The 261-nt window shown below is 44.8% G+C and overlaps 1 protein-coding gene across 1 annotated transcript; it reads left to right on the forward strand.

The window, feature by feature from the left end:
* Position 1: 1 nt before the first annotated feature.
* Positions 2-261, forward strand: CSUI_008498 (uncharacterized protein; the record flags this gene model as incomplete). The annotated part of the gene is made up of 1 exon (XM_068068630.1): positions 2-261. A coding segment is annotated over one exon (231 nt), but the record flags the coding sequence as incomplete, so codon positions are not given.

Here is a 261-nt window from a genome sequence, read left to right on the forward strand (position 1 = left end):
AGGAGAATCTTCGGTGATAGACAAGGGACCGACACTGAAGCAGTGTATGTACACCTCAATTTCACACGTGACGTGCTGGAGAAGGCTGGGGGTTTTCTTCGCTCTTTTTCTTGTCTTTCGTGTAAATGTTCCTTTTTCGGAGCACATCAGAGATATCAGAAAGAAGAGGAACGTATTGCGCGATTTACACATTTGTATGACACGACTTCCGTCATAAGTATGATGAGAGTATGACTGTGAGGAGGAAGAGGAAGAGGAGGA

This window comes from Cystoisospora suis, assembly GCF_002600585.1.
Source record: "Cystoisospora suis strain Wien I chromosome Unknown contig_4762, whole genome shotgun sequence".
NCBI lineage: Eukaryota > Apicomplexa > Conoidasida > Eucoccidiorida > Sarcocystidae > Cystoisospora > Cystoisospora suis.